Source organism: Colossoma macropomum, unplaced genomic scaffold (assembly GCF_904425465.1).
Source record: "Colossoma macropomum unplaced genomic scaffold, Colossoma_macropomum, whole genome shotgun sequence".
NCBI classification, from domain to species: Eukaryota; Metazoa; Chordata; class Actinopteri; order Characiformes; family Serrasalmidae; genus Colossoma; species Colossoma macropomum.
In genome coordinates, this window is record NW_023494806.1 from 32712383 (window position 1) to 32729196 (window position 16814).

The window sequence follows — 16814 nt, forward strand, 5'->3', positions numbered from 1 at the left end:
GGCGTGGGCGCGTGCCAATGATGTCAGCACGCCGGCGGAGCGCTACACGTGGACGCGCACGTTTGTCTGTTAGGAAGTTCAGCGTTGGCAATGATGTCCGAGTAAAACTGGAATAAAGTCGCATTTTCTGGTTTTGAAGCGACCGTAGCTTTTCTTTTTACCTCGCTCTCCGTGTTGCTGGCCAAGTTTTGGCGATGGGAATCATGAAGAGGCCGAACATCCTCCTCACAGGTGAGCTGGAGCACTGTAAATGAATAATCTTTATGTTTTAATGCGGTTTATTTACAGGAATATGCGCTCATCCGCCACCAGTATGTCTGGTTTATGTCACAGTCGTCATACATTTGCTGTTTTAGCCCCTCTGGTGAACACAGAGTGTGGTACGAAGCAGAAGTTAGCCTCGTGGTTGAATGTCCCGTTCCACCTTAAATGGCGCAGCAGTCACGTTCTGGCGCCTGTACAGCCTGAATGTAACTGCTGCGCCATTTAAGGTGGAACGGAGAGTTTGAAGAAGGACTTGAACCTCGTGGGGAGAGTCTTTTTTTTCCCTAGAGGTGTAAAACCTTTAGAAGGCGGTTTGACAATTGAATAATAAAGAGGAAAGAAAAAGAGTCCCATTAGAATCTATGTATCAGTCAGACCTGATGTAATGACATTTCTACATTTTTAAAAGGAGAATTCCACCATTTTTGTAAAATTTCTGAATAACCCGGTCTTTGAGATGTAAACAGAGTCATTCAGAGTGGTTTGATGTGAAGTGGTTGATTTGTAGAGAAACTTACACACTCAGATGTCTTTACAGTGGTGGTGATAGGAACCAGAGGTCACCATGACTACAATACAAATACAGACATTTTACTATCCAAAACTACCAGTGAACCTACACGTGGGGACTATTTTGCCGCACAGTGTACCCCTCCACCATGAATAGATATACGTTTTAAGCCAAAGTCGTATCATAAAACTACTGTAAAGCAATGTCTCAAAATCATCAGGCAGTGAATTCATAACCATTTCATGTGATAGCTTGCTGTGAGGGAGCTTTTAGAGGTGGATGTCTGGTTCCTATCACCACCACTGTGAACAATTCTGACCCAGAACAGGTCACATCAAACCACTCTGAATGGCTTTGTTTACATCGTAACTATTTAATTATGCAGAAACATTAAAGAATCTTTAATGACCATTCGTGTTTCCAGGAACGCCAGGAGTTGGGAAGACCACACTTGGGAAGGAACTTGCTCAGAGGACAGGGCTGACTTACGTCAATGTTGGAGATTTGGCACAGGAAGGTGAGCTGCATCATGTTTGAAAGGTTATGGTGAAGGTGACAAGGAAATTCAGCAATAGCATGCCTGTTAATGTTTGCACTTTTCAATCTCAGGTCAGCTGTTTGATGGGTTTGATGAAGAGTATCAGTGCCCCATTCTGGATGAAGACAGGGTAGGTGCTTTTTGGAGGATTAAACATCGGGAATCGCTCCCCATTGCAGAAATAGTGCACTATATGGTGTGTCAGACACTTTGTAGGGTCGTTTGAAATCTCAATGGTACTTGACTTCACTCCCTATAATGCTGTGTTCGCTATCAAAGACTCATAATGCATTGCAAATTACTGGGGCAGCCCAACTGATCTTTTGGTCTTCCACTTTACCCTCTTTACGAGAGGTTCACATGGAGATGAGTGCTGGTGGAGAACTTGATCTCAGTGGGTGAATCACCAAACTATGTTGGACACCGGCCCACCAGGACCAGCGTGGTACACTCCTGCCCTAAAATCTTACCTCAGTGAACCAATGTTAGGTTCTTCTAGCTGGCCGTCCTCAGATAATCAAAGTCGCTGCATCTGTGAAGCAGAACAGCTAATCATGATGCTGCATCTGTATCAGTTGTGGTTCACCCTCATTCATTTTGCGCCTCTGTTTTCACTGCTCTCGTTTTCTGCTACTGCAAATATCCCTGATGGAATAATCTTAGCAACTAATATAAACACGAGTCACATACTGACAAAACTGAGAAAGCTTACGTGTACAAACAGCCTTCCACCTCAAGGTCCATCTATAGGGCTGCATGCTTGTTAGGTAACAGCAGTTCCCAAAAGAAAAAGCCTTTCTTTGTCATTGTGTCTTAGAAGAAATAAAGCCCAGTTCCTAAATTTCCCATGAACTCTCCTTAGCAGAAATATTGAGCTTAACGAAGGTATTTAGTTGTAAGAAGTTCTATGAGAAAATGAAAGACGTTCTTTTACATTGATAGATGCTGAAAGCAATACTAGAACAATGAGTTGCAAAAGAACAGAGGAATATGTTTGCTACAGGAACCCTGTTAGCTTTGACAAACAGCTGTGTGGCTACTCGATCTGCACCCCCTGCTGATTTTGCACAGTAATTTTGGACGTTACTTTTTCCCAGCACCAGCCAGCAATAGATAGGCTGCATCCGAAATGGCATACTGTGTACTATATACTGCATCAGTATATACTGTGTATTTCATGCTCTTTAGTAGTAATATATTGTATGGTATCCAGTATATGACAAAAGCCCCACCCCATTTCCTCAGCCCTCTAATCACTGCATAGAAACCACTGCTAGCTGCTTTTCAGCCTGTACATTTACATTTTGGTCTATCATCAAATGTCAACACTCGGAAATGATGAATAGCAGAACTATGTTAATCCTTCACCTAACTCCCATGTGTCAAACACAAGGCCCGCAGGCCAAGTCAGGCCCGTGATACGGTCCTATTCGGCCTGCGAAATTATTTTAAATTTCTATTCTTATTAGCCCGTTTCACCCTGAGATGCACTACAGTTCCCAGCATGCAGTACAACATAGTGTGTGTTCTGACCCCCAGCAACAATCTATGGGCCAGCAGTTACACACAAAGAGAAGATGCCTGGTGTCTAGTTCAAGCAAATAGGCATTTTAAAAATAAACTACCTAAAACAATTTATTTTTATTTAGAATTATTTTTGAATAAGTATTTAATGCCTATTTTGCTGTTGCGGGCTTGGCATATTTTGAATAAACAGTGGGCCGTTCCGGTCGTGGTAAACATTAAATAAAAACACAGCTGGCCCACAGATTTGCTGAGATTTTTTTAATATGACCCTTTTAGTGTTTGAGTTTGACACCCCTGACCTACACAGAACTCACCTATTCACATTTGTGTGGTTTTCTACTCCGTGTTTTTAAGTGTTTTTTAAGTACGAAATACACAAGACAGATACTTATATGAACCCAAAGAAAACACAGAACTTAAAGCATAGCTGGATTGCTCCATGTTTGTCCCTCCTCTCTGGGCGTGTCTGCAGTGATGTGACTCTAAAATCTGTAAAAGACTTCCTGGGTAACATACACTGGTGTATCCTCTGCCTGAAGCCACTTGGGCAGCTGTTTGGAACTGCTTCTCTCGTCTCTTCCGGTATTCAGACAGCTGGTAAGATGGTGTTGCCCAATCGATTTCCGGCTCACTGTGGAGAGGAAGAGGATCGGTCGAAAAAAGCAGTTAGTTTCAGGGTTTCTGGATGTAGCCTTAAACTCCTGACCACAGATGGCTGTAGCATCAGTGGGGACCCCCTGAGACTAACAATTTTTTTTTGTTTGTTTTTAACAATTTTTAGCAAGGAAACAAATGTCAACAATAAAAAGAAATTAAGTTACCAGCAAAACAAAAAACAAATACAAACCCACCACCAGTCATCTCACCAAATCAGCTATAGAAATATTAATTAATTTATCAAGTAACAAGTAGAATAAGAATAAGATCCTATATGAGCATCAACAAAGTTTGCATTCTATTTTTTCTTTCCTTCAAGGTTGTGGATGAACTGGAGGACAAAATGACCGACGGAGGCGTCATCGTGGACTACCATGGTTGTGACTTCTTCCCCGAACGCTGGTTTCACATCGTGTTTGTCCTCCGCACAGACAACACTAACCTCTACAACAGGCTCGAGAGCAGGTTAGCAAGAAACTGTACATACTAGCATGATATTACACCCATTTTATGTGTGCTCCTGCAACAAAATTGGTTGTACATAGTTAAATAAGATGGTTATTTATTAAAAGCAGTGCTTCTGTTTAGAACCATGAGTTCCATATAGAACCATTTTGTGCTTATATGGTTCTTTACTTGGTAAAAATGGATCTTCAGGTTGATGGGAATGTGTTGTATATGGTTCTATATCGCACCAGAAAGGGTTCTTCTATTATCACCAGCTTAACATCATAGCACAAGAGTCCTTTTTGGTGCTATATAGAACCACTTTCAAAAAGGTTCTTTATAGAACCATATACAACACATTCTCCATCAATCTGAAGAACCATTTTTAACATGCAAAGAACCATTCAAGCATGAAATACACTCATCGTCAAAAAAATTGTTGCACCCAGAAGGAAGTGTCGGATTGCAATGCTATTCGAAAGGAAGACGAAGGTTACCAGGAACAATAAATGATTAAAACTTAGACTGATATGGGCAACATTTATTGAGCTACAGTACGGTCTCAGAGTCTCAGTACGGCGTCAGGCTGCCATGTTTGCTAACGCAACATGCTGGACGTCTTGGCATGGAGTTTTAGAAGTTCCTAATGGTGTCCTGCGATAATCCATCCCATGCAGCTTGAATATTCTCATGCAGTTCCTGCAGATTTTGCGGTAGGGGTGGAGTGTTGGAGCACGTCCAGTAGCATCCAACACATTTTCAATCGGGGACAGGTCTGGCAATGCGGCTGGCCATAGCAAAGTATTTGTGTCTTCAAGGCAGTTCTTGAGATGGCAGCAGTCTGCAGACGAGCGGTGTCCTGTTGCAATAGAGTGTGCGTTCAGAAAAGGTAGGGCCACTGGTTGCAGGACCTCATTAACCTAATGCTGGGCTGTCAAAGTGCCTGTATACAAGACCAAAGTTGATCTGGCATTGTATGAAATTGCACCCCTCACCATGACACCAGGCTTTCTAGACATGTGACACGTGGCAGCAAACCGTTCATCTCGGCGCTGACCACTGTGCCACCACACCTGGATTCATTGGTCGTCTCCACCAAGACAAAAGAGGGACTCGTCACTGAAGATGACCTGCTGCCAATCTGAGTCACTCCATGACAGTCTGGCACGACACCATTGCAGTCTTTGGCGACGTTGACGTGGTGTTAAGGACAGTCGTCGTAACGGTCTGCGTGCATGTGGTGCTGCATCGTGCAGACATCTGCCAATGGTTCTGACACTAATAGGATGACTCATGAAGGGCATCACTGCTTTGTCCGCAATCGTGGCTGTTGGGTCACTCCGCGCATGTCGGACAATCTGTCGGTTCTCCCTCTCTATGGTTCGTGTAGGTCTCCCAGATCCTTCATGTCGCTGGTGTGTGCCACCTTCCGTTCACTCTCGCCAACAGCGTGCTGTGGTAATATCTGCACGACCATTATGGCGCGCAGTACATCGATAAGACCATCCCACTTCCCGGAGCCCTACGATGCGACCCCTCTCGAACTCTTCCAACTGCTTATACTGCTTTTGAACTCTTCTCTGAGGCAAACTTCGCTTGCAAAGGATGCTACTAACACAACAGCACGAGTCAGAATAGAAAGCATGCGCAACGGGACGACCTTACATAGTCAGTCAGGTACAGCGCAAGGCCCGTCCTTGCGTACGTCACATGCGCGGCCGAGCATGAAACTTGAATCATTCGCATGTCTCGCAATGTCGAACCTACCCACCAAGTTTCATTCCTGTCGGTTGGTTCCTTCTGGGTGCAACTATTTTTTTTGATGATGAGTGTATATCCATATAGAATGGTTCTAAACAGAACCATTGCCTTCACTAAAGAACCAGTTTTTATTTTTTACGGCATATCTTAACAAAAACCTTGAAAATGTTGTTCTCGTGTCTCTTGTGTAGAGGTTACACAGGAAAGAAGCTCCAGGACAACGTTCAGTGCGAGATCTTCCAGACCATCTATGAAGAGGCCGTGGAGGCTTACAAAGAGGAGATCGTGCACCAGCTCCCCAGCAACGACCCTGAAGACCTGGAGAGGAACCTGGAGCAGATCATTCAGTGGATCGAACAGTGGATGAAGGACAATAACTGACCGAGCGCAGACTCATGAACACTCACTCCCCCGTAGACAGGCTCTGAGGAGAACTGTAGACTTTGCATCGCCAGCGTCCACCTTGACAAGCTGATACAGAATCCCTGCTGTTACGTAGCTCTTCATAAAGCCCACATAGTGATGTTTTTCTCTGGTGGACCTGATTCGGCTGATGAGTTGTGTGAGAGCAGCGATGCGAAATGATCAAACACCATTCCATAATATATGGATAATAAATATTTTGTACTGTCGTCTAAAGCTCTTATTACCGTCCACATCTTCTCTGTTTTCACTTCGGTTTACACATAAACTCAATGAAACCAGAAGGTTACATGTTTATTCTCTTGCATTTCAAAAATACAACAGTTTTTATCTCCTTGTTTCTGGGAAGTGCTCGCACTTGCACACATTAACTCCACACAGCTATGTTTTATAGACATTTATGTAAATATATTTTGACAGCATGAAGCATAATTGTCTAAAAAGAAGCATTAAAGGGCCCCTATCCTACACTTTTCTATTTGTGTTTCCCAGAGCTCCACCAAAAAATTCATTTTCACATAATCATTTTTCGAACGTCTGTTTATCTCCGAGAATTAAACAAATAGGCTGTGCCTTTAAGACCACTCTATGCAAATGAGCTCTGTTCTGATTGGCTGTGCCTCAATTAAAAAAGCAGACTGGGCTGAAACCCTCCATACAGTTTCCTCCTACGGTGTGAATGGATGGAGCTAAACTGCTGTAGACTGAATAGGGAGATATATGAAAACGTGCTGGTTTTTGTGACATCAAAGAAACAATGGATTCAAAACAGTCCATATATGGCCTGGGGTATGTTTTGAAACTTAGACAATGGCTATATATTACATCAAACTCATTTTTAAAAATTTGGAAAATTTGTTTTTTTTCATGATCTGGGCCCTTCAAACTGTGTTTATATTAAAGAATTTGATTAATGTCCCATTTGGCTTTTTTCATTTATCGTAAATATGTAAGATCCACAGTACTGTATTAAAAAACAGCAACTTTAGAATAAATACAAATATATAATATGTTATGATTTGATGTTTTGACGTTGTAATTTTAAGGTGAAATCCACCGATTTTTCCAAAATTTTGAAGAATTCAGTTGTTGAGTTGTCTTTACAGTGGTGGTGATAGGAACCAGGGGTCACCATGTCTACAACACAAATATAGCCATTTTGTTTACTATCCAAAACCACCAGTGAACCTACATTACTTTTTATATGTAATGTTTATGATGGTAAAATAGTAGTTAATCTGAAAACAATATGTAACAATATATTTTGCCTCACAACGTCCTGCACGTACCCCTCCACCATGAATGCATTTTTAGGTCCCAATTTTGATGCAAAACTACTGTCTTGAGTGTCAACAGTGTATCCACAACTAATTTGTGTAATACCTTTTTGTGAGAGAGCCTTTAGAGGTGGACGTCTGGTTTCTATCACCACCACTGTGAACAATCCTGACTCTCTAAGTTTCTCTAGAACAGAGCATTTCGTTTTTATTACAACCGTATTCAAAGAGGCCCCGCCCCCTGCGCTACGACTGGCTAGAATCTCATGCCAGTCACGTTCACGTTCTCCAATCCTCACGACGGAGGGCGGGTTCTGACGGAATACGGGTGGAGAAGGGAACAAGCAACGCTATTGTGGGAAGTACGGTGGGAAAAAAAACAAACCAGTCTCACTGTTGGTTTCGCCGGAAAGACTGAAAGAATAACGTCACCGTCTAGGGTGAGGTAAGTCACGTGATCCAACGTTTTTACCTGCAAACCGAGTGGCGGAAGACAGGTGTATTTACCGATGAGAGGTAAGTCCTGTTTTTTTAATCAAAAACCTTTAGAAAGAAGCGATCTCAGATCAGAAAAGGCCTGAGTTAATAATTATGGGATTAGTTCTGAGATTTTGACCGTTTTTTGAAAGGTTTTGAAAGCTTGGACTTTGCCCAGCACTACTGTTGCGTACTTTTGTGAATTTGACAAAGAACACGGTTAAAATGTTGGGTTTATTGCTGTTGTGTGGATCTGAAATTGAGCTGAATCCTTATTTGTGTGCTTATTTTGCAATCTGGGTACTGAGAAACTGGGAATATTGCCCAGAGTAGTGGTTCTTAAACATCTCAAACCAGTCCTTATAGACCCCCAGATGGTCCACAGTTTTGCCCTACCCCCGCTTCTAACACGCATGAATCAGGCCATTAAAGTCACTAAATACCTGGTACAGTTGGGTTGGGAGCTTGGTTAGAGTAATAACCACAGACCATGTGGGGTCCCTGAGAACCCCTGACCCAGTGATCATTGTGGGAATGTCTTTGTTGCCTTTGTTTTTATGTATTGATGAATGAAGACTTGTGTTTTATTATCCTTTCATTTCTATTGTCACTTCTAGTCTTCCCTCAGGGATCTTAGACCAAGAGCAGAACCCATGTCCGCAGTAAACGGGTACCCGTACCATTTTGATCGGGTTCGAGAAATACCACACTATGACGAGGTGCCTATTGGCTCCCTTGGCCGGGATGATGGTGTCCCATACCCCCTCGGGGGGTCAGTGCCAGCCACCAGTGATGATCCCCTACCGCCCCCTCCACTTCCCATCAACCCACCTGTGGGTCCAGATTTCTACCCCAGTGACACTGAAGACCAGCCGGACGAGGCCATGGACATCAAACCGGTACGTCGCTTCATCCCGGACTCTGTGAAGAACTTTTTTAGGGGCAACAGCTTCCGGAGCAGCAAGAGCCGAAACTCCTTTCCACCACCTCCATCCGAAAACTTCAACACCACCACTGGGGGAGTGCCATGCTCCCCTCCCCACTCTCGGCCACCCTCACCAGGCGCCCCGAGCTCCTATGTGGACCCATATGGAGGGTCCGGGGGCAGCTACGCCTCACGGAAGGAGCAGATGGCACTCCTTGGGGAAGCAGTGGAGTCAGTTTCGGGCCGCTCAGCACAGACGGCCAAGACTTACAGCGAGAAGGTGGAGGAGTACCACCAGAGGTACGCCTACATGAAGTCATGGGCAGGGCTTCTGCGCATCCTTGGTTGCATAGAACTGCTGCTGGGTGCAGCAGTTTTCGCCTGCGTCTGCGCCTATGTGCACAAGGACAATGAGTGGTACAACATGTTTGGCTATTCCCAGCAGAACGTCTATGGGGGTTCTTTTGGATCAATGGGAGGGATGTATGGTGGGTATGGGGTTAACTACAATGGGCCCAAAACCCCTTTCATCCTGGTGGTCGCCGGCTTGGCCTGGATTGCCACTGTCATTCTGCTTGTCTTGGGTATGACCATGTACTACCGGACCATCTTGCTGGACTCCAGCTGGTGGCCCGTCACGGAGTGCGTCATAAACCTGGGACTTGGGGCTTTCTACCTAGCAGCGGCCATAGTGTACGTGCGGGACACCGTCCGTGGAGGTCTCTGCTACTACCCGCACTTCAACAATGGCCCCAACGCTGCCTTCTGTCGGACGGAAGCTGGCCAGACAGCAGCCATCGTCTTCCTCTTCATCACCACATTGCTGTATCTGGTGGGCGCCGGGGTGTGTCTGAAGCTGTGGAGGCATGAGGCGGCGCGTCTCCGTCGGGAAGCGCAAGAACAAGAGGTGAGCCTTGCATCAGGGTCCCCTAAACAAATGATTCCCAACCCTGGTCCTGTAGTACAGTGGTTCTTGAACTGGTCCTCAGGGCCCCCCAGATGGTCCACATTTTTGCTCTATCCCCAAAATGTGGACCGTCTGGGGGTCTCTGAGGACCAGTTTGAGAACCGCAGTACACCAGCTCTCAGGAAAAACAATGAACAGCTGTACACTAGGACAAGGATCAGGAACCACTGCCATGAATTGACCACCGATCTAGGAAGACATTTACTGAAAGTTTGGTTTGTAATCCCAATTCCAGACTGACAAGAACCATTGCAGGACACTGGGTTTCCAGGGCTGGGATTAAGAACAACTGGCACTAAAGCATCACCGCTTTTAGCACAGCAAAAGATCATGTTAACCAACAGTCACGATTAACAAAATTTGGGGATGCTTTGCATTGTCCCTGAAGACATTCCTACATCATGAACAGTAACCATAATTACGAATTGCAGTGCAGTTTCTAGAATTATAATCTCTATTCAGGTGTTATGAACAGTGTTGGCGTTAGTGTTCATTTACTGTTTCTTTTCTGTTTAGATGAAGACGGTCGTTTCACTTCCGCTGAGCATGGTGAGTATTTTCTTATTGGAAATTACAGTATGCATAGTACAGTGTCCCTGCCTGCCTTAATGACCCTACTCTGCCTCGTCCCCAGATTGAAGCAGGGTCCAGTGTCTCAGCACCGGTCTACAAACCACAGCTGACGACTACAAACCCAGAGACCATGGATGGTGCCACAATTGTTCCACCATCTATGATGGAGCCAGAGTACCTGAGAGGTCACATACCTGCCGGACACATCCCCAAACCTGTGGTCATTGCGGACTACGTAGCGTGAGTTCAGGCAATCGTATAGCATTTGAATGACTTAAATACATTCTTTATACATGAGAAACCCCTACCTTATACTTCCATTCTCTGACCACTTCATGAGCTCCACCTACCTTAGTGGTCCATGTAGGTGTATGATTACAGACTGAAGCCCACCTTCAGTATTTAAAGCAACATTTCAATTATAAGAGGTCCAAATATTGTGTATATGCAATAATACCCTAGGAAACGTTATTGAAGTGATAATGAAGTGTAGCCACAAAAACATTCTATTTATTTCCTTTTACCTGGTAGTTTGTAGTAGTATTTTGGTCTCACATGGAGATAAATGTTTACATGTTTGTCCTTTTTTTGCAGGAAATATCCCACCATCCATACCGATGAGGAAAGGGACCAGTACAAGGCTGTGTTTAATGACCAGTATGAAGAGTATAAAGAGCTACATGCGGAGGTTCAGGCGTTGGCCAAGAAGCTTGAGGATATGGAAAACCTGATGAAGAACCTGCCACCTCGGCCATCTAGTCAAATGGTAGAGTCTCTATCTTAGCTTGTACTGTTAAAAATTTGGAATCACTTATATTAACACTTTTTGTTATTTTGAACAAAGTAATAACTTCTACACTATGAACTTAAATATTACAAACGATCGTATTTTGTAGGTGCTTTATTCACTATTTCAAGAATGCCTTGAACAAGAATTGAAAAATGATAAGTAATATAGCACAGTTATCCATTTACAGTATTTTTTTTTTGCCTCGAGTTTTGATCTCCACTTTTCAAATATGTATTTTATTACTACTGTATTCTCTTTCACAGAGCTTTACAGCTTTCTTTATTGTGTTAGAAACTTCTACAGCTCTGTTTATTGTTTTTGACATGTCTAAAATTTCTATTTTTTCATATTCATTGAAACGGGATTATGTTACACTCACTGTCCACTTTATTAAAACCATCTACTTTTCTGGTGTACATTATTTGTACATTATGTGTTTCTAATAAAGTGGCCTCTTAGTGGAAGTACAAGGTGGGTGTTTCTAATAAAATGGCCAGTTAGTGGAAGTACAAGGTGGGTGCTTGTAATAAAGTGGCCAGTGAGTGGAAGTACAAGTTAGGTGTTTCTAATAATGTGGCCAGTTAGTGGAAGTACAAGGAGGGTGTTTCTAATAAAGTGGCCACCGAGTGTATTTCCTACTAATCTAACCTGCTAAATTTCTAAAGTTCATTAACTTCCTGTATAAAGTTGTGCCAGAATCATAACAATACAGCAAGTATATACAGTTGTTCGTTCGGTACATTTCTCATATTTTATACTGCTTTAAATAAGTATTGAATTTTGATGTTATCAGGAACTTTGTTTAATGAACATGGCTGTGCTTTGCCCTCCTCCTGACCCATATTTAGCAGCTCACTCAAAGAAAGAGTGCTGATCTAAGATCTGCTGCAGGAAGTGTTCTTGTAATTGTATTTAGTCAAGATGCAAAAGCCCAGTACTGATCCTAGACCAGGAGAACTTTGATAAATATGGGCCACTGTGTTCATAAATGTTTACTGCTGGAGGACGTTCAGGTTAGTCAGGTCAGGTTTAATTTTGTGTTGATTAATAAAAGGAGTTATGTGTATTATGGTGAATTCTGTAGTTTTATTAACAGTGTATTATTTTCTTCCTGCAGGAACAGGAACGGATCAGTAACATTGTGCAGGAGTTCCAGAGGAAGAAAAATGTGAGTGGTGTTCATTTCTCCATAGACTGTATAATTAAAGTCAATATGAAATCTAAATGTGCCTTTTTTCCATGTTGATTCACCCCCTGATCTTATTAAAGTAGAATTCCACTGATTTTCTTTTCAGCATTTCTTCATAATAACCAATTAAAATATCAACAAAGTCTTTCAGAGTGGTTTGAGGTGAAATGCTCTATAGTAGAGAAACTAACTGACTCAGATTTCTCTACAGTGGTGGTGATGGGAACCAGGGGTTGCAATGTCTACAAAAAAAATACAGCTTTTTTTATTTACCATCCAAAACCACCAGGAAGTTCATTAACTTCCTGTATAAAGTTGTGGCAGAATCATAACAATACAGCAAGTATTTTACAGTTGTTCGTTCAGTGCATGTCTCATATTTTATACTGCTTTAAATAAGTATTGAATTTTGATGTTATCAGGAACTTTGTTTAATGAACATGTCTGTGCTTTGCCCTCTTCCTGACTACTATTTAGCAGCTCACTCAAAGAAAGAGCGCTGATCTAAGATCTGCTGCAGGAAGTGTTCTTGTAATTGTATTTAATCAGGATGCAAAAGTCAAATACTGATCCTAGACCAGGAGAACTTTGATAAATATGGGCCACTGTGTTCATAAATGTTTACTGCTGGGTGAACCTACACGTGTCATCTGAGTTTTTATATCGTCGCTGTCCAACGAAAAACAAGTATCTCTAAAATAGTAACTTTACAGGAGAAGCTTAAAACGTTCTTTATTTTCAATGTAAGTTAATGGAAAAAGTTTTTATTCTAAGAAATTTTGGAGCATTTCTATTGGTCCAATCATCATGTAATTTTCACACAATGTAAAAAACAGATGCAGAGCTCAAATGATGCAGAAAAGTAAAAATCGCAAAAAAACAGAGATACATGGTTTTCATTGGACACCAACGATATGCAATGTTAATGATGGTACAGCAGTCATAAATCTGAATCTGAATAAGTTTTCTTTGGGGACTTTTACGTCATTCTGCTTATACCTCTCCACCATGGCCAAACATTTATCTCATAACTATCATAAAACAGTGTGTAAGGCAGCAGACAGCGTATTTATAACCATTTCGTGGATCTGTGAGGGAGCTTTTAGAGGCATTTCATTCTTCAGACGTCTGGTTCCTATCACCACCACTGTGAACAATTCCATCTTTGTAAGTTTCTCTAGAACTAATCATTTCACACCAAACCACTCTGAATGGTTTTGTTAAATCTTATCCATATAATTAGGCAGAAATTTTGAAAGATTGGTGGAATTCCCCTTTAATCATATAATTTCAAAACTAAGTTGACCTCAAGGTAAAAAGACACTTTACAGACAGGCTAAAGTCATTATATTTCGATGGTCCCTGGTCATATTAAGTACAATATAACAAGATAAAAAATTCTGTTTTCAGGTTCATTTTAAAGGATCTGAAGCTACAGGTGCAAAAAATAATTGTCATGAACTTCAATGAGCTAATATAACGCTATGAAAATAGCATATACTGTGCTTAATGAATGCAAATAATTAGCTTTGCTATATAGACTGCATTCGTATGCTATAAATTAGCAATTGCTGGCTATCTAGCTAGCATGCTATATCATACATGTGCATACTCACTGTTATACCAGTGTTTATTGTTTATTAATTGTTAGAAAGTAAGCAAAATGGAGAATAATGAATCATACAAATGCATTTTTTGATGTAATTCTACCTTTAGTTAGTTAATTTCTTGTTCTGCTACATTGATCATGGAGCTAGCTGATCACTTTTGTAGCTTAGCAGGCTAGTGGGTCAAGGTAAAGGTAGATTTGGCTTGTAGTTAATAAACCTAATGTTACTTTATCAGTTTGAAAGGCTCGTATCATCATTCTAATGGAGGTTCCTTATTCAAAATTTGACTATATCTCTCATAGCTTATTTTCTTCTACTGGGTTTTAGCCTTAACTTAGCATTTACCTCAATGTGAGAAATTATTTTCACCACTATACAAGTCTCTCTCATCTTCAGTTGTTTATTAACTGTTAGAAAATAAGAAAATGGAGCTTAATGAATCATACAAATGCATTTTTAGAGATAATCCTACCTTTAACCAATGCTACATTGATACACTGATTATCAATAGAGCTTGCTGACTAGTGAGATGTGTTTCAGGTAAATGTGGTCTGTGGTTACTGAACCTCAAGCTAAATTTGTTCAATTTGGAAGTCTCATCATATTTCCTGATACTTCTATTTAAAACAAATTGCTCAAAATTTGACTATATCTCTGGCTCCTTATTTTCTGTGAGCTTTAGCCTGAGGGTTAGCCTAGCATTTGTCTCAGTGTGAGAGTTTAATGGCTACATAACATTGTTGGTTTGGTTTCCAGACATAGTTTTAGGTTAAATTACTGAAAATCCCAATTTGAAAATCCCATCATGATGGAAGTTCCTTCCATTTGGATGATAATTAAAAAAATGACTATATCTCTACGGTCATTTCACTTAGTTTTTAACCTAGCATTTATCTCTGTGTGAGAAATTATCATCTCTATACCACTTTTTTCCTTCCCCGATCATTTATTGAATGTTAGAAAGTAATTCAAATATAGTGTAATAGATCATACAGATGCAATTTTTGAGGTAATATCTTTGCTACATTGGTCCTGCTATCTGACTAGCGAGAGAGTGTTTTGTTAGCTTAGCAGGCTAAATTGTCAAATTTAAGGTAAGTGTGGCCTGAAGTTCCTAAACCCAAAGCTATTTTTTAGTTTACAAGTCAATATAATTATAATTAGAAGTTCCTTCCACTTAGAAGATCATTCAAACTTTAACTTCACCTCAGGCACCTTATTTTCTCTCACTGAGTTTTAGCCTGAGATTAGCCTAGCATTTTGTCTCAGTGAGAGAAACAAGCTTCATGACTAGCATTGTTGGTTTGGTTTCCAGACACAGATTAAGGCCAGTTTTGGGTTAAATTTCACCATCACTTGAAAGCCTTCTTTGTAAGCAATGCTGGGTTTAATCTGTGTAAAACCGGTTCTGTGAAACAGAGAAAGAAAGTTTCAGAGCTAATTTTCATACAGCTTACTTCCTCTCTCATTTCTGTTTGTAGGACCCAACATTCCTGGAAAAGAGGGAAAGATGTGAATATCTGAAGAATAAGCTTGCTCACATCAAGCTGAAAATCCAGGAATATGACAAGGTGATGGATTGGAATGACGGTTACAGCTAAAACAGGCTGACGACGGTCGTCTCTCTGACACTGACCACAAACGCTCATAGCATCAGCCGTATTCTCCTCTGTTGACGTCCAGCTTTGCCGCCGATTTCCTTGCCATCCACCAAAAAGCACATGAACCTTTATGAGAAGAAGGAAGGAGATGATTCACTGTATGCTGTATGTGTATGATCTGATATCAGTTTTTAAATGTGAATATTTGGCAGTGTGTGCTTTTGTGTATTAGTCACATCAACCAAGAGATGAATGCTATATAAGATGTATTTAAGTCTGAATAGTCTTTTTGAATGAAGGTTTAGACAAGACTGCTAAAGGACGCTCTGTCATTGCTGTGATAATGTAGGGTTTTGAGTGTGGTGCAGGTTTGGTCTAGATATTTTCGATGAAGCAAAATACGAATCATACATGTTTTTATTGTCTATAATAGGTGTTTTTTAATGTGCTTTTATAAAAATTATTCCAGAAACATGAGTTTTAGCTCTGAGTTCTACATTTCTGTTTGATTTTGTATGCAAGGGCTCATTTTTGTACACTTTTATACTGTCACATATCAGGAAAGTAAAAAGAGCAATGTGTCAATGTGGTTTTTATTTTAGTGAATGGAAGAATAGACAAATAGAAATTTTCCAACATCACTTAAAAAAATTAATTTGTAACAAGTGGCCTGTGATGGATCCTCTCACACACACATATTGCTGCTGTTGGAACAAAACCTCATATCTCCAGAATGGTAACTTTACAGGAGAAGGAAAAAAGCTACTTTACTTTTAATGTAAGTCAATGGAACCGGAATTTTTTCCAAGTCATTTTGGGCCATTTCGTTTGGTCCATGTATCATGAAATTTACAAACAATGTAAAGGGCAACAGACATTTTCAAATCATGTCAAAAACTGAAAAAACGGTTCCTGGTATGGTGAGTGAGCTAATATGTTTTAGCTGAGATCTCTTTCACTAATTTTCATTTCTAAACATTTTGACTTGACAGATCATTTTAATTTCTTCGCACATTTACAGTAACACAAAAAATGTTTCATTATTTGCTATAAAAAATGCAAACTGTTTACAGCAGGTGGTTCTTTGTGGCGTTTCACTGATGCCTGTTCATTTCAGAGGCCTTGCAATGTTGTCACAGGAACCTGACTGAGCAACTTTTCATATAAACAAGTGACTGAAGACTTTCTAGTGAGAACTAGAGCAGAACCGCCCGGAGGCTAATGGATTAGCATGACCCAAGAGTTGTTCAGTTCCCATCACTTCTCCCTACTTTGCT

At 41.1% G+C, this 16814-nt stretch overlaps 2 protein-coding genes across 2 annotated transcripts; both read left to right on the forward strand.

Annotated features, from left to right (window-relative positions):
- Positions 1 to 3: 3 nt before the first annotated feature.
- Positions 4 to 6351, forward strand: ak6 (adenylate kinase 6). Its single transcript, XM_036598510.1, has 5 exons — positions 4 to 231; positions 1200 to 1292; positions 1385 to 1443; positions 3817 to 3962; positions 5897 to 6351. The coding sequence occupies exons 1-5, from the start codon at positions 195 to 197 to the stop codon at positions 6084 to 6086; spliced, it is 525 nt and encodes a 174-aa protein (XP_036454403.1). The 5' UTR covers positions 4 to 194; the 3' UTR covers positions 6087 to 6351.
- Positions 6352 to 7791: 1440 nt separating this feature from the next.
- Positions 7792 to 16122, forward strand: marveld2b (MARVEL domain containing 2b). Its single transcript, XM_036598911.1, has 7 exons — positions 7792 to 7921; positions 8500 to 9714; positions 10291 to 10323; positions 10409 to 10587; positions 10942 to 11113; positions 12255 to 12305; positions 15418 to 16122. The coding sequence occupies exons 2-7, from the start codon at positions 8536 to 8538 to the stop codon at positions 15535 to 15537; spliced, it is 1734 nt and encodes a 577-aa protein (XP_036454804.1). The 5' UTR covers positions 7792 to 7921; positions 8500 to 8535; the 3' UTR covers positions 15538 to 16122.
- The last annotated feature ends 692 nt before the right edge of the window (positions 16123 to 16814 follow it).

Excerpts from the sequence above, each read along its gene's own strand:
- ak6 (XM_036598510.1), top strand. The coding sequence starts at position 195 with ATGGGAATCATGAAGAGGCCGAACATCCTCCTCACAG. Across the intron at positions 1,293-1,384 it reads TGGAGATTTGGCACAGGAAG|GTCAGCTGTTTGATGGGTTT; the intron begins GTGAGCTGCATC and ends TTTCAATCTCAG. Across the intron at positions 3,963-5,896 it reads TACAACAGGCTCGAGAGCAG|AGGTTACACAGGAAAGAAGC; the intron begins GTTAGCAAGAAA and ends TCTCTTGTGTAG.
- marveld2b (XM_036598911.1), top strand. The coding sequence starts at position 8,536 with ATGTCCGCAGTAAACGGGTACCCGTACCATTTTGATCGGGTTCGAGAA. Across the intron at positions 9,715-10,290 it reads GGGAAGCGCAAGAACAAGAG|ATGAAGACGGTCGTTTCACT; the intron begins GTGAGCCTTGCA and ends TTTTCTGTTTAG. Across the intron at positions 11,114-12,254 it reads CTCGGCCATCTAGTCAAATG|GAACAGGAACGGATCAGTAA; the intron begins GTAGAGTCTCTA and ends TTCTTCCTGCAG.